The 21215-nt window shown below is 46.7% G+C and overlaps 2 protein-coding genes and 1 long non-coding RNA gene across 5 annotated transcripts in view; 2 read left to right on the forward strand and 1 right to left on the reverse strand.

The window, feature by feature from the left end:
* Nucleotides 1–21215, reverse strand: part of LOC119463475 (uncharacterized) — a 562544-nt gene that overhangs the window by 108455 nt on the left and 432874 nt on the right. The gene's annotated exons all lie outside the window — the stretch shown is intronic.
* LOC125940444 (uncharacterized) overlaps nucleotides 1–21215 on the forward strand; it is a 405801-nt gene that overhangs the window by 90997 nt on the left and 293589 nt on the right. The window lies entirely within an intron of this gene.
* Nucleotides 1–21215, forward strand: part of LOC119463481 (uncharacterized) — a 31560-nt gene that overhangs the window by 3758 nt on the left and 6587 nt on the right. The window contains exons 3-5 of the mRNA XM_037724326.2: nucleotides 4081–4114; nucleotides 13748–13897; nucleotides 17338–17646. Coding sequence (XP_037580254.1) covers nucleotides 4081–4114; nucleotides 13748–13897; nucleotides 17338–17646 — 493 coding nt within the window. The remainder of the gene's footprint in view (nucleotides 1–4080; nucleotides 4115–13747; nucleotides 13898–17337; nucleotides 17647–21215) is intronic.

Here is a 21215-nt window from a genome sequence, read left to right on the forward strand (position 1 = left end):
ACCAATGGAAGCAGCGCCTGCTTCAGAGACAGCGATGACGATGGCGATGAGAAGCATTAGTTTCCAAAGAAAGGCTTCGCTCTAAGAAACAGATATCATGCTCCTTCAATCGATGCGTTGTCTCTGCGCGGTGATTATGCTTCAGCTATTAGGCCACCAAGAACATTTTACATCGTAACAGAAATGAAGACAATTGTGTTTTGGTGACTCACGCTCACGTGGAAGATGGGGCCAAATACACTGCGCATTGCCACATCGTCTTGGTTGATGTTTGCTTTTCTCTATGCGCTTGTATATTTGAAATGAGTGCAATTCGATATTTACTCCTAACATATTTCGTCGTGATGCAGTTTTCATAGCCTTCCTCGTCAATTCAACACGGAACTCTGAAGCGGTTGCAGCCTTGATGGTAAGAGGTGGCCAATGAAGCGCCAGTGGTGGTGCAGCCCCCCTCCCAACCGTCAGCCTGTCACATCGTCTGGACCCCAGACCCGACATACCCTTTGTGGCACTGATGCCGAGTACAGTGAAGTATGGACAGCCATGACCGAACGTGTGAGCAGCCATAACATCTGGGACGGTACGGTGATGTTGAGGAACATTTAGGACGCCTTGCATATGGTGTGAGATACATGAGCAGCACTTTACTAGCTTGGGCTGCTGCAAACAGCTAACCCAGATGATTGGAAAGCTTGATGGCCGTCAGCCGGTTGCGAAAGGAGAACTCGCCTCCGGTGCTGATTCGTCGGCAGAGTCGTTCGTAGCGTATATTGAGAATGTACGGCATTTGTTCAAGAGAGTTATGGTAACAAAATGGCCTATGCAAACGAAGACATCCTAGCTCACCTCAATGCCACTAACTGTGGCGATCACGCTTTCAACTATATTCGAACTTTTCTCACTGACAGCTGCGTACATTCGCATCCAAGATCAGGAATACGGCCCTTACCACAGGGCTCTGTGCTGTCGCCTCTCCTTTTCAACTTAGCTATGGTACGGCTCCCGGCCCGGTTGGATGCTGTCGACGGGGTAAAGCTTGCCCTTTATTCCGACGACATCACCGTGTGGGCCACAGAGTGCAACCTGGGCAACATGGAGGACAGCCTGCAAGCCGCAGCGCATATAGTGGATGCAGTAGCGCACCCAGGATCTCTGCCAGGGGGGGGTTGACAGTTTGCTTTAGTTTGTCAATACCATCTAAACAGCACTAATTGCAATTTCTTCGCCCGAAATTGTCAAAAAATGCTGCTTTTTGCGCAAGTTTTGCGAGTGTGCAGACGATTGCGCGTCTTTCATCTTAGTTGCAGTACTCAAAGACGCACGGAAAGAAATGTGGTTAACCAAAAGGGGGGAGTGAACTCTGGCTCAGTGGGGTCACAACCCCCGACTCCCCCCCCCCCCCCGGTGGTGCGCCAATGAGTGGACGAATACGCGGCAGACTGCGGCCTCCAATGTTCCCCACAGAAGTCATAATTCGTGCACATTCGGCCCACGCCGAAGTGCACTTCGTCCATTAACCTTTCGCTACATAGTGGACCCATTAACGAGGCACAGGAGATCCGTGTCCTTGGTCTCCACATACACAAACACCGCCGAGTAGAGGCAACACTTCACAAACTCCGTGAGGTTGGAGAACAGGTGGGCCGCATGGTCCGCCGGGTCTCCAACAAGTGGGGGTCTCAAAAGCAAGGATGCGCTTCGTCTCGCACAAGCTTTCGTCACGAGTCGCATCTTGTATGCGAATCCGTACCTGCCCTTCCGGAAACACGATGAAGAATTTTTTGGAGGTCACCCTCCGCAAAATCATGAAGCGAGCCATAGATCTCCCCATCTCCAATTCCAATGCGAGACTTCTTGTCCTGGGGGTGGTCAACACCTACCGGGAGCTTCGGGAGGCTCACTTGACGAATCAATACACCCGCTTGGCGCAGACCCCGTCAGGTAGACGACTCCTAGATCGCCTACACATCAGGAATCAATTCCACATACAGGAGCGGGTACGAGTGCCCGAACACTGGAAATACGTGATCCATGTTCGACCCCTCCCCAACAATATGTCCCATGAGTCACACTGATCGCCGGGACGCGCGGGCTTTGCCCTCCGGCGCCACTATGACTCGAAACAAAGCGTATTTTACACGGACATCGCCGGTCCTTACCTATAGGGGTTGGTATACGGCCGCCGTAGTCCACCAAGACAGGCAGGTGGATGGTCTCTCCTTCCGTGCACCCAATGCTACCCATGCTGAAGAGGTGGCAATCAATAACCCTAGCTATCTCACATAACAATTCCAAAACCATCATATCTGACTCCAGAGGAGCCTGTCGAAATTTCCATCTGGGATGCATCGCCCCCCTAACTGCTCAAATTCTTCGACCTTGTCCGCGGGTAGCTGACCCCTCTACCCACTCACTAATCTGGCCATTAGGAACTCACAGGCAATGAGGTAGTCCACGCTGCCGCGCGCGCACTCATTCACCGGGCAACTGCCTCCTCCACTGATGACCACTCTGATCCAGAATACAATCCTCCTCTTCTCACTTTTAAAGACACAAGTACCCATTTCGGGACTCCCACCACCGCTTTCCTGCGCTCTGCAAAGGGCAGAAGAAGAAGGACGAGAGAATTATGCTTCGCCTATTCACTAATACGCTACTGTGCCCGGCAGTGCTCAAACACTTTGACTCTTCTTTTTCCGGCCTCTGTGGGGAGGTGGCGGACACCTACCACATGGTATGGGCATTCCAACTCAATCCTTCTCTAACCCCCAACCCCAACCCAACCCGAGAGGACTGGGAGGCGGCCCTGCTAGGCTGCCTGGACCTTCCGGCCAAACAGGCCATTGTCCGGCGTGTCAGGACAGCGGCCACGACCAATGGGGTCCCTGCATAGGGACTCCACCTAGTACTGTAGGGAGCTGGCCCACTAAGGGCTGGTTTTCCGAACAACCTCTCTGTAAATAATACTTTATTAAATGTTTACTACTACCACAACCACTGGGTTTTCTGCAACACGGGGCCCTAAAACGCTATCGCGTTAATAAAGGACAGGACAAGGCTCCCTAGCGGTAGGGTCCTTGCTCTAGAACTCAACTGGCTCGGGCTTCTTGCTAGGCCTGATCTAGAAGAGCTGTTGGCCCGTCTAGATCGCAGTCGCCGAGTCACGTCTCCCATGGCAGCGAGAACTTTCAGGTTAGTGTAAATCTTAAGTCCGTTGTTTGAGCGTGCCTCCCGCATTCCAACGGGATACGTCTCAGTATTGGTCGAACCTCGCACCTGTGCCCTGGCTCCGCCGATGCGATCTTGCTCTGACGGAGGAAGTTTGGACAAGGGTTAGTTTGAATTTTGCGCCATTCCCTTCCGTGATTGCGTGTGAGCTTAGGGTTGGGGGAAGCGAGTGTTCGTCGCTCCCTGGAGGGCAAGGATCTCCCACGGGATGACCGGTGATGCGTTGGTTGGAGAGGATCCGAGGGTCGAGTCCGCCAATCGGTCATTTGTTCCTGTCGTGGGGAGTCTGTCACTTTATTTCCCCGCAGACCCTCATGCACTGTACACCAAGTGATCCCGTGCTGCAGTTGGCGGGGTTTTCTTAGCAGGTCTTGCTGCCGCAGCGCGCAGGACCCCCTTGAGATAGGCCATATGCACGCCGCTTTGGAGTCAATTAGCGCGTGGGCGGGTATTTCATTTCGGTCTGCATCGATCATGGCCATTGCGATGCCCACCGCCTTATTGGATAAAATATAATTTAAGGGCAAGTACTTCGGATGTGATCGAAGCCAATTTTCAAATCAAGTGTTATCGGTAGGTTCTTTCAAATAAGGGGCGGAGAACATGTCAGGTAAATATATAACAGATATATGCCATGGATCACATCCCCGACTGGCGCGATCTCTATGTACGAGAAGGAAAATTGGTTTGCTTAAAGCGACTCTAACTTTTTTATGATGGTGTCTTTTCATCGTTCTTTGGTATCACATTCCACCTAGTGTATTTTGTTTGGTCATGAATTCAATAAAGGTCAAAACATTTGTGCAGCGGCCACAAGAGATACTCATTCAATGTTTTTTTTTTCTTTTGCAGCCCACTCCGAATGTAGAGTGCATAAAAATTGCTGGTAAGCTTTTTATTTTTATTTTATTGAAGCTTTTGTATAATTGAGGATCAGTGATGGCGCCCAGAAAATATAAAAGCAAGTTTGTCGATAGTATAAAGTCAACTGCTAAGATGTATTCAAAAAACGAGAACGGTCGTAAGCGTTTCTTGGTTATTATATTTGCCCCCCGAAGACAGGCGCGCTACATTAGCCAGGCGACAAGAAAGCAATGAGGCTAAATATATCCATGGAAGAAATCCGTTTTTTTATGCGTGGCTGAATATTCAGTATGTTGCAATGTGTTTAAAAAAAACTACGAAATTATGAGGTTTCCCTTACCCAAACCAAGATATGATTAGGAGGCATATCATAACGGTGGGCTACAGCTTAATTTTAACCACCTGATGTTTTTAACGTGCAGCCAATGCAGGGTACAAGGGCGTTTTTGCATTGCGGCCCCATCTAAAAGCCGCCGCCGTGGCCCGGATTCCATCCTACGCCATCGAGCTTAGCAGCACAACGACCAAAGCCATTTCGCTACCACGGCGTGTAGGTTGTAACTTGTGCGCAAAACAAAATGGTGATGAGAGTTATCAGAGGAAAGACATGCGCCACAAGGAAAACAGAACATAAGTTCAGATTGGTCTTACAAGCAACTTGAAAATAAAAAAAAATATCATAAGAAGTCAACAAACTATGACACCAAGGACAACATAGGGGAAATTACTTGTACTTAGTAATTGAAATAAAGAAATGATAAATTAATGAAAATAGATGAAAAAAATTGTAGGTGAATTATAGCGAAGCTGTTGATATTCACCATAAGGAATTATTAAAGAAAAGAATATGCGGTTTACAAAAACAAGCGCATGATAGCGCCACTATTTCAGCGCTCCCCCAAACGACCGATCAAGAAATGGAATCCGCATATCTGTATAGTGGTTCCGGGACGGGCTTGGCGTGACCGGTGGCCACAAGGTACGCGCCAGCAACTCTCACCAGTAAGATGTGATCGCGAATGAATATAAGAACATGACAATTTCATTTTCCTTCCCGATGAAACAGTTCGATGGTCAGCATTTACTCAAGCCCGAGTTTCCTTCTTTTTTTTCTTGCCTTGCCCGTTCGGTGTTTATTCCACAATTGGAGCGAATAATATGTTTATGCGACGTCATGTCCAAGCGCGACACTCCTTTATCAGCGCCGCTCGCTCTGTGCGCCCGATCATGACATGCAGGTTTTTTTTTTCATTAAAAACAAGCGCTCAGTTGTGCGGCTAGGCTGGTTTCTATGTGGCGAAGATATGGCAAAGAAGATATGCTGTTTTGTGCCCTCAATTGCTGACAACAGGGGCCTTATCATCTGTCATGTGATTTCGATGCTTGTTTTGTACTTTCTCTTTTTTGACAACAGGGACCTTAACAGTTTTTTGCAGGGCACACTAAACAAACGTTGGTTGGTAGAGGTATATCGATTCGCCATAAAACAACTGGCCGCAGGTAGGGAACGAAGCCACGTCTTTGCATTACGCGTGCGATGTTCTCGCCATTGAGCTACCGTGGCGCCGTTTTCCCATCCACTTTCTGGGGTATTTATGTCTTACAACTAGAAGTAACGCTGGCAGTGTCAGCCAGCGCCACCACTGAGTGGTGGCGATGGCTACTTAGGAACATGGGCACATGGATGGCGTCAAAATGGTGTCTGATGTGCATATTTCGCCTGTTTCAAGCAACGTCATCACATGACGACATGCAAATCGACATGGGTAGGACGGCAGTGTGATGACGACATTTCCTAAAGAACTGATGTTCCAGACATAAAGTAGAGATGTCTGTTTAATATGCTAAACACGAAGGTTGACTACGCGATGATAATGATGACCCTATTCTGGCTTATACCGACTAAGGGGGCTAGGCCAAGAATCGGCCACCCTCGTACGCGTGCGTGCACCTGCGCCCCGATGCAGCCTCAGGTTTCTCTTCGTCGAAAGATGCCAGCACGCTCTTCGTTGCTCCATTCTGGTTGTTTTTACAGGGAAGGTGTATATGGCTAGGCGAAACCAAAATCCGTCCATCCGATGTGCGCTGAAACTATCATCATAAGCAATGGCTCGAGCGTCGTCGAATTCTTCCACAGCTGGCTCGCTGGTGCCCCTCGGCGCAACCGCGCGAACGCGCTCGTGCCACTAATCCCACGCTCGTCGTCAGTTTCTTCCAGAGCTGGCTCCATTGCCGCTCATCATTCCAGCGTGGAATTTCGCTTCACTTCTGTCGTTGCAGTGGGGAGACTGTGTTTGAGCCATTGCTTAAGGGGTTAGGGGCCATTAATTGTCTCACGTGATAGGCAGATTTAATTTTGAAGCAATTTGTTTCGAAGAATCAAAAGCGCTAATGGCGGGCGGATGCTGCTAACCACGCCGCCGAGCAAACTCCAGACATCGAACGCAAGCGACAACGGCGGACTGCGGGCATACCGTCAGTGACGTTCTCTCGGTGGTAGCAGAACGTGTGTGTAAGCTCATTAAGAAACACGAAGACGTAACCAGTAATTGAGAAAGACTTTAACGAACCGTCGGCATTAACACAGTAATAAACACCGGGGCCGCAAGTTTCAGCTTCGCTGGTTAACCATCTGCAAGGAGTGCTTGGGCGGTGATTTTTATTGCGATAGCCATTATATGGAGACTTCAAGGACTTCTGCCATCCCCGTGAGGTTCCGTATGACGTCAATGGCGATAAAATGGTCGCGGCTCGCCGTATGCTGTATGTGCGAGTGAAAGGGCACGAGGGACGCGCGCTTTCACGGGGAGCGAACGCACGGCGGAGAGCAAACGCGTGTTCTGCGCCGTGCTCCATGAAGGGCTGGGGGAACGCCGGTAGCGGCTGAGCTTAGCGGACGTGCCTCACATAGGCTCAGTTTTTTTATTGCGATAGCAATTATATGGACACTTCAACCGGATTTCTGCCGTCGCCGTCGCCGTCGCCGTGAGGTTCCGTATAGATAAAAGCTTCGCCGCGCGCCGTATGCCCCAGCGGAAGCGTGCGGGGACGCGCGCTATCACGGAGAGCTAACGCACTCACTCAATCTCCCACGCGCAAGCAAGGAAGCGGAAAGCCAGCGCCGGAGGGAGCAGGGGGGGGGGGGGCACTTCTCTGCCAACAACCGCGCTCGTCGCTCGTCCGCAGTCTCTTATCTCTCCCACGCGCAAGCAAGGAAGCGGGAAGCCAGCGCCGGAGGGAGCGGGGGGGGGGGGGGGGGGGCGCACTTCTACGCTGCCAACAACCGCGCTCGTCGTTCGTTCGACCGCACCGTCTCTTATCTCCACACGGCTCTGACCTTTATGCTCCCTGCATTCGCCGCTCAGTTTTCGTTGAAGCGATAGACCGCACGTACATACGCTCGCTGCCAGCGTTTTGACAGTCGTTGACTGCAGTCATTCAGTGTGATCTATTGATGTTTGTTTGTGCGCGCTCACACCACGCTTGTTCATTCAGTTAGTAATAGTCGGGCCACATTTTCCAACGCACGCTACACATGCAATGCTGCCCAGATCGGCAGTGCAGCACTACAGGTGTGTCCCTTCGCACGCGCTGCCCATGGTAAGCGCTTCTCATCAACACCACCGTTTCACACACGCCTTCTCGTGGTCATCGAGTCTCTCTTCATGTCGGTCTACTTACGCCGCAGCACACCTGCTTACTTAATCAGCTCATGTTTACTACAATTCATATTGCTACCAAGGCCGCTCACCTTACTTCGTATGACATTGCTGTGTTGCTATCGCATTCATTGCTTCGCCCTTAGGGCGAAACTGTGACATTTTCATGACTCCCTACGGCAAAATTTCGACTGGAAATGACCTGAAGACGGCTGTCAGTGAAGGTGTTCTGCACTCGTACGCACCACGTCTCGGGACTTTCCAATGATTATTTGAGTCAAAGCAGCCTTTTTCTCTCCGAGGTGGGCGACGCTACGCTAAGCCTACTTGGGGTCCAACTTCGATAACCCGAGGATCTTGCCGAACCGCAGTCAACGCAAGCAGGCAAGCCTCACTTTCTGAAACCTAAACAGCACGCTCCACTCCCCAAACTCCCAACCACGGACCCAAAGGTGATATTTCGTCTGAGAGGAGGTCTCAAAATCCGCTGCTCAAATCCGCTGCACAAATCAACTATCAGGAAGCTGGGCTTCATTATCGGCTCCGATTGAACCCGCATAAGAAATCTTTCACCATTAGCATGCCATGTGAAGATCGAGACAAGCGCTACGTGAGTGCACAAGTGCTCCGAATCGAAGACCAACAGTATACCCAGTGCGCGCGTATATTGCATCACCGAATGATGCGTTGAGGGGCATTGTTTACAACGCGATTTACAATCAGTCGCAAGAAGACATCTTTCAAGATCTCACCACCATGAATCGCAGTCCGAACTTCACCATCACGGACACTCGCCCACTCGATCGCACGAAGTCGATTTTGATCAAATTCATGAACACTCCTGTGCTACCCAAACAGCTCACCTTCTACGGAGCGGTGTATATGTACCACCCCTTCAAAGTGAAGATGGAAGCGTGCTTCAACTGGTGGAAGTCCCGGGCACCGTGCGGACGTTTGCCCCCTTCCACTCTCTCACAAATCTACGGCTCAAGGATACTTGGACCTTCCTTCGTTGCCTGCTCGATCCCGACCACACAAAAACAACTCAAAGGAAGAACATTCACAGGATCCTGCATAAGCTCCCCATGCAAGACCAAGAACTCCTCAACAACTTAAGGACACAATACCTCACCACCACAGGCAGGACACCTTTACCCTACTACTAAGGCTTGCCCAACCCCACATTAGATGGAGACATCTCACCATGGGAAGTCAGGGCGGCCATGCACAAACTCCGAACAACATCTGCGCCCGGCGCAGACAAAATAATTAACAAACTGCTTAGAAACTTGGATGACCGTTCCATCCAGGCAGTCACGCCCCTCTTCAACGAATGCTGGTCTAAAGGGGAACTCGCAACACAATGGACGCATGCAAAAGTCACGTTCATTCCAAAACCCGGCAAACCATTAGACCTAAAAAATCTCCGACCAATTTTCCTGACCTCCTGCTTGGGGAAACTGTTTGAACACGTGATCCTTCACAGACTACAAGAACACATGCAAGAACATGATCTGTTCTCGCACACCATGATTGGCTTCCGCAGCCACCTAGCCACACAAGATGTAATGCTGCAACGTTTAGAGGAAACCCTCCACCCCGTCATGCCAAACGCATGAGGGCTATTCTTGCACTCGACTTCACCAAAGCCTTTGCTAACGTGCAACATTCGGTAATCCTGGACGCTCTATCCAACCTGAATGTTGGCAGCGACACACATGCCTACATCTCGGCATTTCTCAGTCACCGTACAGCAGACCTCTCTCTTGAACAACTCTCCTCAAGCTCCTTTCCACTAGGCAGCCGAGGAACACCGCAAAGTTCGGTTCTCTCTCCCTTACTGTTTGATATTACTCTAGTACCCATAGCTAAGGCGCTGTCACGGGTACCGAACTTATCCTACTCAATTTATGCCGATGACATTACTCTATGGACAACCATAGGTAATTCAGGGGAAATGGAGGAGACGCTCCAGGCAAGGGCCAATATAGTGGCGGAACAAGCTGAAGTGGTTGGCCTAGCTTGCTCTCCAGCCAAATCTGAACTCCTAGTTCTACATCCCCCCAAATGTCGCATAGACATGAGACCCCCACCGAAAATTGAAATCCTCCTCAACAACCACCTCATCCCAGATGTAGACCAGGTGCGGATTCTGGGACGTTTAGCTGCGGTTTAGCTCAGTGGCTATGGTGTTGGGCTGGTGAGCACGAGGTCGCGGGATCGAATCCCGGCCACGGCTGCCGGATTTCGATGGGGGCGAAATGCGAAAGCACCCGTGTAACCGTTCTGGGATGGTTCGTGCGGCTGGACAAGCGGTGAACTGGTAAGATAGGTGAAACTTCGAAGGGAGCATTATAAAATTTGTGGTAAAGGCATAGCCTAGATGTGTGACGTTGCAGTTCAAGGTTGGTAAGGTGACCACGAGCCTCAAGCTCGGGCACCCTGGAATAGTAAGAATACACAGAGTAAATAAAACGAGCTGCACGAGTTTGGACTGATCGAGAATATTAGATAGGGTAAATTGATGAGGACATGCATAGAGCATGCATATTCTAACTTAGGGCGAACAAATGTGAGATAGGCTATTAGTTTCACTGGTGGGTGAAGGAGCCTTAAGTGCCTACGAAGAAAACTCAAAGAGCGATTCGCGGAGTTAGCTATGTTAGCTACTGCCCAGGAGAGATTGCTGGAAGATGTTACGCGAAGATATGTATAAGATTCAGTGGATGGTATTGCGCAGTCGAAAATTATATATTCTGCTGGCTGGTAATGTGGCCTGCGGTGCAATAACAATAATGTTTTCTTTATATTTAAGGACATTAACCATGAGCTACACCAGGGTTCGATAAAGTTGAGGTCGTTTTGAAGGGTATTAATATCTGTTGGGTTTCTAATGAAACGACATACGACGGAGTCATCTGCAAATCGATGAATTGCAGAAGAAATATTATCTGGGAGGTCGTTAATATAAATGAGAAAAAGTGGGAGTCCAAGTACTGTACCTTGTGGCACACCAGAGATTACGGCGGATCGGTTAGATGAGTGGGTATTAGCACAGACCAATTGTTGTGTCCAGTTGTATACAGCTGTATTAATGTTTAGTTGAGAAAGTTTTAGAAGTAGCCGTTGATGTGGAACTTTGTCGAACGCTTTTTCAAAGCGTAAGAAGAGAGCATAAACGGGTATGTTTAAGTCAAGGTTGGAACTAATATCGTTATAAAATAAAGCTAGTTGGGTGACACATGAGATTCCAGCGCGAATGCCGTGTTGACTTTAATGAAAGAAGCTATTGCAGTCTGAAACCTAACAATGTTTGAGTAGATCACATGTTCCATTAGTTTAGAACAAATACTAGTAAGTGAAATAGGGCGATAACTGCTGCACAAAGATGGAGGACCTCTTTTGGGTACTGGAACAATATTTCCCACTTTGTAGTCCACCGGCACCACTGCTGTTGTTTGTGACTGCTGGAAAATATGGCAGAGTATCATACTAGTAGTTGACTTCGTGTTTTTTCAGCATTTGCGCGTTGATACCGTCCACGCCGCATGATGATTCGAGTTTTAACAAGTCCATTCATTTTGAAATGCCGTTCGGACAAAATGTGATGTCGGGCATCACGTTATGGTCGTGATAAGAAAGGGGAGGTAAGTTGTCGACAGGTTCGGCAGTAAACACAGAAGAAAAAAAAAGTTAAGCTGTTCGGCGGCCTCATGATCGGGAATTGAATGGTTTTGTCCGTAGCACAATGCTAAGGATAGCGAGCGATTTGGGTTAATGATGTTCCAGAATTTTTTAGGGTTATTTTGAAACATATCGGGCAATGCCTGTAAGAAAAAAAGAAAGTTTTTCTTTGCGAGCCTTCCGCGTTTTTTTTTTCTATGGTATAATAGCTACTCCACGCGCATGCGTCATTGGAGCATTTTGCGGAACGGAAACTTTTTATTGTTCAGTCGCTTCAATGTGACTTGAACTGGGCATGACTTCTCTTCAGTTACGATAATGTTGGACAGATGCTTAGAGAACAGGTCCAGTATTTGTTTTTAACTAGTAACCAGTTAGGCTCGACTGAACGCTTTGAAAAGTCAGTTAGAAAAGGAGTAGCAAGTTCTTCAAGCTCAGAGTTTATAGCAGCATAATTACCCTTATCGTACAGTGTTATTGATTATGTTATCTTTGTGGGATGCGAAAGTTGACAGGAGTAAGATTCATGGATTACTGAATGGTCACTGAGCCCTGGTAAAAACGTTATTTTTAATACCCTGTCGGGATCAGAGGCAAGAAGAATATCTAGAATATTAGTGAATTGTAGCTATAGCGTGTGGGTTCATTGATGAGTTGCGTTAGTCCAAAAGTTAGCCATGAGTTGATGAAATCGCTCTCGATACCGTGTTCGGAGGCTGCCCATGCTAGATTAGTCTAGGATATAGCCGGAAAATTAAAGTCGCCGAACAGCAGTATCAGAAGATGTCGATAAAATTCGGTTAGAGAGCGAAGGGCCTCGTAGAATTTGGGTACGAAAAGAGAGTCACTACCAAGAGGGCGATAACAAACACCACTTATCGTGGGGGGACAGGAAGCATTACAGAGAACGACCAGGATTTCCAAACAAGAGGCTGTCTTAATTTCAGTGCACTGAAGACTTTTATAACTACCTATTAATAAGCCACCACCACGTTTGTTAGTGCGGTCACGTCTGAAAATATTGAAATCCGGGAAAAGTTGTATCTCAGAGTCAGTTATAGCACGGTTAAGCCATGTTTCAGTGATTGCGAACAGATCTGATTCTGTTGTGTTAACTAGGTTTTGAAGAGCATCTACTTTAGGGAGAACGCTTCTTATGTTTGTATATAGGAACGAAAATGATTTTCTTCTCGCATTAACACTGCTGGGGCCTATGTGTTTAAAGTGCGAGGAACGACCTTCTCTGCGTTGTGGTCGTAAGTGTAGGTGTTGCTGGCAATTATGAGTTTGTCATGTCGTAATTTAAAGATTTGCTGTTGCGCCTTGCCGAACACCCCGAGATGCTTTCTTGCTTTAAGGGTGTTGGGAGAGTAATTTTCCGAGATTCGATACTGGGAACCCTTTAGTTTATATGCATTGGATAGAACTTTCTCTTTAATTTAAAAATGTGCAAAGTTAACAGTGATTGGTCGGTTTTTGTTTGTTTTGTATTTCCCTAGCCCATGGGCTCTTTTGATATCCATTGATTCAATTGTTATGTTTAGTTATGTACTGTAGATTCGTAGCACCGAGGCTTCAGATTCGGACCGTGTTTCACGTTCTTTGTCCGAAAAACCAAATACTAGGTTTGAACGGTGTGCTCGGTCTTCTGAGACGTCCAATTTTGCTCAAATTGTTGGTATATCTTACGCGTTTGGTCACAAAGAACTTGGATGTCATCGATTTGTCATTTTATACCCACTATCGATTTGCAATCGTTTTATATTTCAGTTAGCCGTTCGTTAATCTTTTTAATAGCGCAGTCATTCTGGGATATCTTGTGCTGGATGGACTTAAGTTCTTGCAGCATGTAAGTTTGACTAGACGGGATTTCATGGAGTGCTTATGTCGCAAGATGCTTGCGTCTCGTGAGAACGTATGGTGGGACCTCGGTTTAATTCCATGTCGCCTGATACCGCTGGCATCTGTTTGATGAAATGCGCACAAGAAATTGCAACTTTAAAATGACACTGTGGGCTTGGCAACACCAGAAGCGCCGCATAATGAGTGCGACGTGCGTATCGTGAATATTGATTATTTACCTGCAAGACAAAGAGGCATTGCAGGCAAGTGGCCATGACCATAGCTGCGGTGTTGCTAAGCCCATTGAAGGCCATGCTGGGCCTGGAGGCATATATGTATTCCGGTGGTAAGGAGGATGTAATCCGAAGAGCAGCAATCGTTGGGGTCGCGTGAGGTGGTGGCGATAGCGGATGTGTAGGCTCGTGCACTGGGCATTGGGGCGGCAAAGTTGAAAGTACCCGTGCTCGTAGATGCTCCAGCTGAGGGAGCGGCTCCGAGCCGTGTTCGGCGTGCGACCATTCCACAAGGAAGGGAGTCTCCGAATTCTCTCCCGGGAGCACGTCTTGGCACTTTAGACCTCGGGACCACATCAGGGATTGAAAGTCGAAAAGGAGGTCCAGGTAAGTGGCCGTGACCATAGCTGCGGTATTGCGAAGCGCATTCACGTAACGCTTCAAATGTTTCTCTGTTCCCAGTGAGGACTAAAGAAAGCAGAGAGCACGTAACAATTTTTCCGGAAATCAGACCCACTCTTGCATGACGTGTACGGAAAATTTGATGTGTCTATGTAAGCTATGCGCTTGGAGAATAATTACTGAATTCATGTTCTCACCGAAATTTTGTACATTGTACAATGCAGGAAGTGTCTTTTGCCTCGTCTTCTCTGTTAACTATGCGAGGAACAGTGCTTATATTTCATTCAAGTAGGAAGTGTGTAGTGAGTGACAAAAAATAAGTGTTTATTCCGTGAAAGTTATTTGTAGTATGCTTAGAAAGTTACTTATTCAGAAGTTCCCGAGTGTCATGCTGGTGTTTTCTGCGATGTATCTATCCTAGGGTCATAAAGCAACGGCAAAAGACAACTTTAAATTCATTGAAAAATACAGGAAATATTAAGAGTACTGTGTGGCATAAATTTAATGTTTCTAGCTCGAGCAGAAGTATTGCGCGCAATTATTCAACCCTCGAATTTATGGTGTTTCTTCGCGTTAAACGAGGAATGTTGTTCGCTTATACGGCGTCCTCGATGAACTATACCAACTAACTTGTTTATTTTTGACATGCTTAAGGGCTTGTGTTGGGTAATGCGTACGCAAAATGCAAAAGGTGTGACCTGTTTACGACCTATGCAATAAATTACGTACGCAATAGCTCCTGAGCTTGAGCCGTACGTTTTACGACCAGTGCAAAATCTTTCCAACCGCCCTGGTGCAACTACAAGCGCCAACAAGACAAAGTTCCGTAGAGTTAGAGGGAACAATATCTCAAGTTTCCCTGCGAAGTTAGAGGCATCTGCATCAATTACTACCTGTGTGAAGAATTCCTTTAGCGAGTTCACAAAAGTGTGACGCTATCGTATTGAGCTACGTTTCCGCATGCCACAAAACAGCTCTGTATTAGCAAAAAATTGAATTTGCCGAAATGCGTGAAATCTTAACTGCGGCGTGTACCGAAAATTTCGAGCTCCTGGTTTAGTTAGGGGTGTTAACGTAGTTGTTCAATCTATTTTTTTTTCTTTTTTTCATACGTGATATAACGTTTTACTGGTGTCCTCGGTGTAATACACGAGGCAGCTTTTTTGTGTTTAATGGCAGTAAGGGCCGGGTAATGGGTGATCTGTAGGCAAAGTTGAAAGTAATTAAGCATCCTAAATTAGGCCTTCGCCAAACAAATACGCATGCAAGTGCTCTAAAGTGTTATAAAGGGGTCTATAACGAGAGGCGCAGAATTTAGACTATTCCTCTGGCAGATCTACAAATGCCACCACTATTGAATATAAAGGAGGTATGTGGAAGGGTATGTGAAATCTATGTATGAAGGTAAATACTTCTGAATAAACACAGTTTCTCTAAAAACAACCTTATTTAAGCGTTAGAAAATGTTATACGGCTGCTATCACGTGTCCTTCCCAATATCGCGACATAACCTCAGGTTACGACAGGGGGCGCTAGGTTATGGCCGATGCTCTGGTAAAGTAAACTATGCGTCGATGAAGTCTCTCGGGAAAAGTTGTTTAGCACATGCTTCTGGAAATAACAGCTTCTCGCTAATGAAGCTAAATGCACTTACTATTTAAACATCGTGAGTAGCCCATGACCACAGGTGTGCAGAGATGCGCACACCTGTGGTCATGGGCTACTCACGATTTAGGAGCTTGTTTTCACAGCCTTGTTGCATTCACTTTTTTTAATAATTCCACTCTGTGCACGCGCAGTTTTCCATTTACGTGTTCGTTGTATTCTTTTTTACTTGTATTTATTTTTTGTTTCACTTTGTATTTTTTTCTTGTCTCTTTTCACCCTTACGGCAAAAAGGTATAAATTGAGCTCTGTATGCTTGTACACGCTCTCTTGATGAAGGCCGGACCCCGGCCAAAACGTCAGTACAGACTTGTTATGTTTTTCCTACGTGCTTCTATTTTTGAACTATATATATATATATATATATATATATATATATATATATATATATATGAGAACGTGCACTTCGACTAGCAAGCTGGCTTTCATGCCCTTTGTTTTAAATCCTGTGTGACGATTAATGAGAGGGGGAAGAGTGTGGCGATGGCTCTTGTGCACGTGGCCTGTGCTTCTGAGGTTATGACGTCACGCGCGTCGAAAGTGGTGGGGCGGCTGCAGCAGCGGTTGCAGCAGCTGCATGGGAGGTGCGATACCGCAGCGGCGCTTGTGCCGGCGTAGTTAGCTTCCGTATGAAAAAAAAAAAGTTGATTTCACAATGTATGCAGCCCATGTACGCAGCCTAAGCAACTTCGCTGGTAATGTGTCACCATATGTGCGTTGGGGCCCCACGAATTCTTTTACAATTGCCTTTCAGGGGACAGTTGTGGTGGTTTGTCATTTCTCCGGGATACCAGAGTTCTAACTCAGGCGGGTGAAATTGTACGTTGCAAAAGAAGTGCTTGTGACGTGAAATTGTGATTGCTTATGACGTCACTAGTTCACAGCACCAGTGGCTCCTTCAAGAAGAGTGCGCAGGATATTGTTTGAATTTTCCGGAGTTTTCTTGGAAAAAATTGGTGTAATACTTTGCAGGATGCTATTGTCATCGTAGTCTCCGCACTCCGATGGTCTGGTTGCATTGCCAAAACCTAGTTTGGCAATAATGTAGTTGGGCAAACTTTTTATGCGGCAGCATTATATTACCCATTACGCGAAAATCAGTCGGCGTAGTGGGCGTGGCGGAAAGAGGGTACCGAAAATGGCGGACGGCGAAAAGCGTAACAATACGTCACAAAACGCTCGGATTGAGGTCAAATTTCTCAGACGAGTTCCTGTAAGCAAAGTGATGGCTCTCAAAGGAAAATCAGGAATTTTTTGGCCATGGCGGCGATCGACTCTAGGATCCCGGTGTGCAAGACGAGCGCGCATCCCCGACGAGACGGCGGCTCCGCGGTTCTCGTTGACTGAAGGTGTGCCTGTTGAGTGCGTCATTGCACACGTGACGGCTCAGCATATGGGGAGGAGGTGGTGCCGCGTTATGAGTGTATAAAAAGAGAGAGATAAACGCAATTGTCTAATTGAACGGTGCTAAGCCGTTCTTCGAGTTATGAAGCCCTCGCGGGAAGGTAGTGTGTTGAGACGCTTGGAGCGTTTTGATTTGCCCTTACCGAGGCGCAGTTAGAAAGCAGGCGAGAGCTTGCGCGGACCAGGAACGTGCGGAAAGAAACATTTCACCAAAAGTGACTATAAATCTTTGCATTCCCAAACGCAAGTAGTCTAACTGTCTCTGCCGAATTATTTACCTTTAGGCTCGTCTATGTTGGCATACGTTAAGCCTGGGTTCCACGAATGCCTGTATTCAGAAGTACTTGTGCTTTCAGACCTCCCTGATGTAACCAAGCTGACGTTACTCGCCGCTGGGAATAACTACATCACCGTTGCCTGGGAAAGACCAAAGGCTAGCTTCGATTACTACTGGGTGTCCGTCACCGACGACAGAGGCGAGAAACACCCTAATTCTGGATCGTGCCCCGACGGCACAATCATTCGCCAAGACCAGACCCAGGTCACATGCACAGGCCTCGAGTCTTGCAGCAATGTGACCATAAGCATACGTACACACAGAAACGGACCGCCGGAGCGTACATCCATAGGAGTTGCCCTCCCGCACATCTTTGTACCGGGTAAAGGTGAGTATTATTTTTATAATCCTTTGGATGAAATGGCTCGTTGTGAAGGCTCAACACGACACTCAATCCCAATCATTTGTGCAAGAGCACAAAACACGATACAATAAATGTCAAACGTCTAGTTTATTCCCGCTTTGAACTTCTTTCCCTATTATGATATGTACAAAATTCGCAAATTGTTGCTCAGGATTTGAGAAATCTTGGCTCCTCACTAATGATATGTTCGCATTTTATTGATAATGGTATATGAATATGCGTTTCGTGCGAGCCAGTCGGAATGCAGTAAATGCTGAACGCTGTTTTTCATTCTAGGTTTGTATGGAGGATATTTTTGAAGGTATCCCTTTGAGAAACACTTATACGAGTTCAAGTTATGTGAAACAGACTTCTTTGCTTAATTTGTCGCTAATTTAAACAAACGTCATTGCCAACGCTCTGTTTTATTGCAGCAGTGGACACTCATTGAATAAAACAACCAGTGATTCATTATATTGATGTGAACACTATAAATCGACGGTAGGCAGAATGTTAGCTTTGTCTACACAGCTCACTTGCCCGCAATGGACAATATGTTTTCAAGTATCGTCAAATTTTAAGACATGCCGGGTAATGTTTCCGTGGTAGTGTAATGATGCGTACTTCCTTGCTACTCAGCATCAGATTCAACATAGAACCCATATTTATATATATATATATATATATATATATATATAGATAGATAGATAGATAGATAGATAGATAGATAGATAGATAGATATACACCCTTTGCTAACAATTTTCCATTTCTCGCTTTATGGCGAAAGCCCTTATATGGGCAAATTCTTATATGCACTCCAGGCAAATTTTCGCTGTAGTCGTCGCCGTGCTGTTCCGTATTAAATCCAAAAGCATTATAAATGAGCGACCGTACACTGTGGGTGCGGGAAAAAACACGTAACAGTGAGCCGAAAGGGATCGTGGCTTGATGGGCATCATCTTCCCACGCGTTCAATATTTGGGTTAGTGGTAGGTCACGTAATCCAACGCGAATGGGAAGGAGAGCACGCGTCTTCTCCTCTAGCCGCGCCGTAGCTGTGAATGACTGCGCGCGGCTGACGCTTATGCGGCCCGCGTGCCATATCTAATTGTTGGTAATCATTGGTGGGGTGCAATAATATAGGGTGACCAGGGATGGCTGCTAACTTCATGCGCGCTGTCTTCCTCGCCGGGCTGTCTTTCCGCGCACCTAGTGTTGCAGAGTTAAGAGACAGAGGTCATTGCAGATCACTGACAGAGGTCGTCTGCAGTGGACATAAAAATAGGCAGATAATGATGAATCTGACTTTCGAAGTTGCGGTGAATCGCGCGGCTGTACGAACCGTTCGCCTCCGCTGCCGGCGTTCTTCATAATGCTTGCATTGTAAAAGCGAGTGCTCGATGTCATCCAGTGAGGTATTTACAGGTTTACATGGTCCGTGCATTACTTATGCTTGCTATTTTAATTTTAGGTGAATATTTAGTGCAATTTATATGGCCACTATAAGTAACATATAGACTCGTGTAAGGGCCGTGCTTTCCTGTCACGATTTTGACGAGCCTTTCATTGGGCCGGGCCATTTGACTTCATTTTTCAAACTACGAGTATGAAATCCGCCGTAAACATCCACGATCGCCTCCTCTCGACATCCAGTAGCGGCGTGCGACAATTCGCTGTTGAGCCCAATCAGAATCAGCGCACGCAACGCGATTGCTTCTCGGTTGGATGTAATTTTTTTAAGAATTGGCTGCCAAGTTGGGGGTGCGGCCCTTACACGGGTGCGATTATTAGACGGATTTACATGGTGAAGATCTTCCTTCGTGTAATTGTCTTCTGCTTCGCTATCACTAATACTGCTTCACTGTCCCGGCCAAACTGCACTCTTTTTTTTAGTACTTTGAGTCCGAGTATAAGCGCTGCTGCGCATGACTTCTAGACTTCTATTTATTCTGATTTCGATTGAATCCGGCTTGGCATCATTTCGGTTCCTCAGTGATTTCTATATACAAGGTGTTTCAGCTAACACTTTCGAAAATTTTTAAAGGTTGCCTGTGGCAGATAGCACAATTCTAGTTCACGAGCTCATCTGGTCGAAGAGGCGGACATTACTTGCACAAAAATTTAAATGCGTAATCGACTAATTAACAAAATTAACCAATAAAATTTTGCTTCAATAAATTGAACCAATTAACAAACATGGGCCTATGTTGCAATTTACAAATTCTAGCCGCGGAGTTTAGATCCACTTGGAACTTATTCTGAGGCTGACACCAGACTCGAGACCTTATTTCTCTAACTTCGCGGCAAAATGCATTGGCGTGCCAGTCACATTCTTAACAAAACGTCGTTTTATCCATCGAACCACAAAAGTGTGAATAGATATATAAATTATGGGGTTTTACGTGCCAACACTACGATCTGATTATGAGGCACGCCGTAGTGGAGGACTGTAGAATAATTTAGACCACCTGGTGTTCTTTAACGTGCACCTAAATCTAAGTATACGGGTGTTCTAGCATTTCGCTCCCATCGAAGTGCAGATATTGCGACCTCATGCTTAGCAGTCCAACACCATAGCCACTAAGCAACCACGGCAGGTAAGCACAAAACCGACTGGAACGCCAATGCATTTCTCCGCAATGTTCGGGAATTAACATCTCGAAACTGGTGCCATCCTGAGAATTAGTTCCTAGTGCATCCACCTTGCGAACTCCACGGCTAGAATATGTCAATTGCAACATGGACCGTAAGTTAATATGTTAAAAACCTAATTGGTGATTTTGTGTTAATTAGTCGACTATGAATTTCAATTTTGTGCAAGTAATGTCCGCCTCTTCGAGTAGACCAGCTCATGAACTAGAATTGTGCTACCTGCTACAGAAAACCTTCAAAAAATTTTCGGAAGTGTTTGCTGAAACACCCCGTATTTATGGCCTCTGCATGCAAGAGGCGATGTTCCCATCCCTAATGCGTAGATGTCGCAAAACATTAGAAGAGCTTTTCTTTTTCTTTTTTGTCGCCAGTCGTCAGCGTTGCCTACTAGAGAGCAAAACAATATTGAGACACATATCACTCGCATGCTTTTCACACGCCGTTGATAGAAGACTCTGCCGATGGGGTCACTGAAGTCTGCAGGTTTATTTTTTCAGGGACAAAAAAGCACGAAAAGTAATTCGAAGTGAAGTGAACATACGTCAACACATTCATTCTCTAGGCATAGGCTATCCATTTAGTTGGCTACCTCCTCCTCTTTAAAATATACAAGAAACTTTGTCCTGTTTATATATTTAAATATATTGTGTCTGTGCATAGTGTTCTCAGCGGAAATTAAAAAAGAATGCTGAAGTGAGGAACCATACATGAGGTAGTCGCCGCTGGTGCTTCTAATGCGCTTGTCCTCCTATGGTCAGGATTTGCCGAAATAAAGCGAAAGTATAAATTAAAATTCAGAGCCCTTCCCCTGTCGAGAAAATGGGGGTAAGCGAAGCTTGGTGGTATGATGACACTTGCAGGGGTTCCGCTTCGTTTGCCCTGAACTCAGGGTCGGCGGCTC

The sequence above is a fragment of the Dermacentor silvarum genome, chromosome 9 (genome assembly GCF_013339745.2).
Source record: "Dermacentor silvarum isolate Dsil-2018 chromosome 9, BIME_Dsil_1.4, whole genome shotgun sequence".
Taxonomy (NCBI): domain Eukaryota; kingdom Metazoa; phylum Arthropoda; class Arachnida; order Ixodida; family Ixodidae; genus Dermacentor; species Dermacentor silvarum.